Below are 3,733 nucleotides of genomic sequence, written 5' to 3'. Positions count from 1 at the left end.
TAACAGGAACTGAATTCATTAATATAAAAATACAGCCTGAATTGGTATTGAATTGACTTAAATTACTCTTTTCCTAAAATTGTCATACATGGAAAATGGGCTTTCATTGATCTTTTTTTCTGATGTTGCATTATAAACTCTCAAAATAATTGGTAACCTCTTTTTTTAAAAAAAATAATTTCATAAATCCCTTTTCTGCAGATTGATAAACACAAAATCATCCAGAAGACAGGCCAGATATTTCCCACTTATGCTAGTAAACTAAAAAGATACTTTTATTATAATATTGTATGTTCATTATCTTCTATGTGTTATTTTTCCAAATATTGATGTAGATAATCTAACTTTTTAACTGGGGAAAAAAGTCATGTTTTAGTTACAATGAACATCTGGGCAAAATAAAATTGTCCTTGTTTTGTTTTGGTTGTTACAAATTGGTCTTAAAATTAATTCTGAGTGGCATTAAAAAAGTCCTTAAAAGTCCTAAATCTAACTTGCCTTAAGCTGTAGGAACCCTCATAAAATATCTGATGTTTTAACACAATATGGACAGTTACCTTTGTATAAGTCAGGATTGTACAACAACGTGTCCAAAAGGTATTTGCAGTCTTTAGCCATCAGAGAAGTGATGAGAGCAGCATACCTGTGGTATCATGAGAGAGAAGGTCTTTAATTATTCATTGAAATAGATAATTCAAGAGGTTATAATTTCATTTTAGGGTGATAAGGTGTCACATTTTTCCAAATGATGAATATTATGTTTGAGTCTTCAAAAATTAATTTAAATGGAGGGTTCAGTCTCATCTTACTTTTCTCTGTCTCTTGGGTTAATGGCCACAAGAGATCCTCTGTCCCAAATTGCCCCAAACTGATCCTCAATGGCACTGAAAAATGGAAAAACCGAGTGTGTTAAACATTAACTTGTGCACTTTGACATTGTTAAAAAGGGATATAAACATGCACAGTTAGCGAACCTGGAGAAGTTGAACAGGTCACATTGATATAGGGAGATATTTCTCTCCGAGCTCTGTGGATCAAAAAAACATGGATTAACAATTTTGCCCATAAATATGTAAACACAACATGTTTTCCAGCTATTGTTCCAACATGTGAGTCCCAATAACTGGACATAATACATGAGATACTTATACTGCCATTTGAAAGTTATAACTCTGTCATGCGGTTATGCAGTGCAGGTATTTGTCAACCAAGCTGCTCCTCAGGATCAAATGTAGGTATCATTTAAATAGAGAAGTTTTGATACTACTTGGTGCTGGTTTCTGTCAGTAGATACCTTAAAGGTACTGATACCCAGCCTTAGTATTCGGTCTGTATAGGCAAGGGAGTAGGATGCTCATCTTTGCAGACCTGTAATGAACTCCACTTCTCCCTTACAATGTTTCCCAGTAAATCTGTGTTTCTTAGAAACTTTGATCCAGATTGATCAGTTTGATGTGGCTCCTACCTTGTAAACCTTTGCTCCAGGTAGTGCAGGGACAGGCTCCTCGCTGTAGGTCATGTTGTTCTCCTCAAAGAACTGTTTGATAGCCTTCTCGCTTATCTCCACCCCAACCACTGAATGGCCCATGTCTGCTAGCCTGTGATTCACACGGCAGAAGGAATTTAGGAGCACACTGAGCAAATGTTTCATTACAGTATGTGTGTACATTTTTAATAGGAATTGCCATTGATATAGTATGTGTGTTTTCACCACTTCATGTCTACAGCTTTTCCACAGAGAGGGAAAAAGAAACGAACTCCTGCACGTCCAGCAAGAACTTTATCAATGTTGTTCTCAAGCATCCTGTCAGAAAAAGAAAAACACACCCGTCATACCATGTAGTTTTAATAGTTAGTGTTACATCATTCCTCAATTTTCAACTCTTTAAAAAACACAAACACAGCTACTCTGACATTTTTGAGTGGTAATGTGCCTTTGCAGTTAACATAGTCTTGATTAAACAGTCATACATTTGGATTTTTTTTGTTTTCCTTTATCCCACTGGGGAGGTTAATAGACGTAGGGCCTTTACTTGTGTACATGAAGCTGATGGAAACCAATTCTTTCCTCCTGCCAGCGTTCCTCCCATTCTCCGAGATCCATGACACGATCTGCCTGCGGGGCCAGCATGCTGGTTAAGTTTGCCTGACCCCAACTACTGGAGGATAACACGGGACAGAGAGACAGAGAGAAAGCAGAAAATGGAGAGAACAACGTTGATATATGTAGCTGGAGACAGAGGTGAGAACACGTTTCTGCACACATTCACGTATGAAACAGCTGCACAATTAATGCATGTGTGAAAACAATAACAGGCAAAAACACAAGGCTTTAGGGCACTGGTCCCTAACCTGAGGGTCCCAGCCCCCACTAGGGGTTGCCAAAGCTTCATGGGAAGGTTGCAAGGCCACTTTGATTTGTTGTTACAATATTACACAATTAGTATTTTTATCAGATATAATTAGCCTTAAGGGAATAAAAACAGAAGCTTTTGGTTGGACAAAGATTTTATTATAATTGAAACTGGAGACTTTTTTTAAAAATGGAAGTATGAGTAAAAAGGCAGTTGAGGGGGAAAGGAGATGCGCAAAATGATTCCCCATCTAATGACCTTTTTTGAAAAAAAAAAAAAAACACAAGTTAATGTACATCATACAATAACTGGTCATTTACGTAGAACCAGATGTAGCCAGAGCAGACGGGACTGAGGATAAAGGTCGCGTGTGTGTAAACGTCATCTGTGTCCCCTAATGTGGAAACACAATGCAAAACTGTAAAGTTAACTTTAAGTCTACATAATTAAGTGGGGAAGAACTGGTCCAGCAACAATATAAAAGCATTTGTATTAGTCAAGTGGGAAATCAAACTATGACGTCAAGGGGAAATTATCAAATAGATTACATAACAAGAAATAACTATTTTAAAAATGTGAATACATGTGATTGCTGATATGCTGTTGAGATTTAAATCAATCAAATGAGTTACATTGTGCCCACAAGTGATAATATTTGTGACACATGAATGTGTCACGCACGCGCTCGTTCACGCTTACCTCGCGGGAGTCTGGCACAAAACCAACCACAGTACCTTGAAAAGAAACCCTGAACCCCGCATGTTTGTCAAACACAGCCAGAAGCGTACCTTTCCTGAATGAAGACAGCTAATATTTGATCAGCAACACTCCAGCGGCAGCGTCGATCATGCAACTGTTTTAGTCGATACGCGATCATGGAAATGGGTATTTTTTGTCCTGAGCAGAGTCTGTCAGGCAGAACGTTTGCGTTACTGGTAGGCTGATGGGAGAAGTTTGCCTTCATTTTTGTTTTTTTACATAAAACCCTTTCTTGGTTAGATATAGGGCAAAGATCGTGGGTTGGGGTAAAATGACAAGATTTGCAGAAAGCTCTGACGGCTAATGTTTCCAGTAGGTTGATGAAAGTGGCGGAACATTTTAGACAGCGTTGCCTGATAGGCGAAACTCGGGGAAAAAAGTACCACGTTACCCGGTTTTACTTCTGGTTTGGGAGGAGCCTGATGCTGCGTTCAGGTACATCGAGTTTATAGTAGATAATAACAATCGTTATTACAACGTCACCTGACTGAGACGATTTCCTTGGGTTTAACGGTTATTTATATGAGCACACTGATAGCTTCAACCAGGAAAGTAAAAGCACGCCGCTGCTCTATGAATGTTGCCTTTTATTGGCAAGTTTTTTCTAAGGGGGGACTAAT

At 38.4% G+C, this 3,733-nt stretch overlaps 1 protein-coding gene across 1 annotated transcript; it reads right to left on the bottom strand.

Annotated features, from left to right (window-relative positions):
• Positions 1-557: 557 nt before the first annotated feature.
• LOC121940400 (probable thiopurine S-methyltransferase) lies at positions 558-3,205 on the bottom strand (the record flags this gene model as incomplete). Its single annotated transcript, XM_042483180.1, has 7 exons — positions 3,054-3,205; positions 2,034-2,159; positions 1,712-1,804; positions 1,466-1,598; positions 975-1,027; positions 810-884; positions 558-643 (listed from the first exon to the last, which is right to left on the bottom strand). Coding segments are annotated over exons 1-7 (628 nt in total), but the record flags the coding sequence as incomplete, so codon positions are not given.
• Positions 3,206-3,733: the final 528 nt, after the last annotated feature.

The sequence above is a fragment of the Plectropomus leopardus genome, unplaced genomic scaffold (genome assembly GCF_008729295.1).
Source record: "Plectropomus leopardus isolate mb unplaced genomic scaffold, YSFRI_Pleo_2.0 unplaced_scaffold8596, whole genome shotgun sequence".
In the NCBI taxonomy this organism is placed as follows: Eukaryota; Metazoa; Chordata; class Actinopteri; order Perciformes; family Serranidae; genus Plectropomus; species Plectropomus leopardus.
The sequence above is the reverse complement of the archived record's forward strand: the minus strand, read 5'-3'. Positions and strand labels throughout refer to the sequence as shown.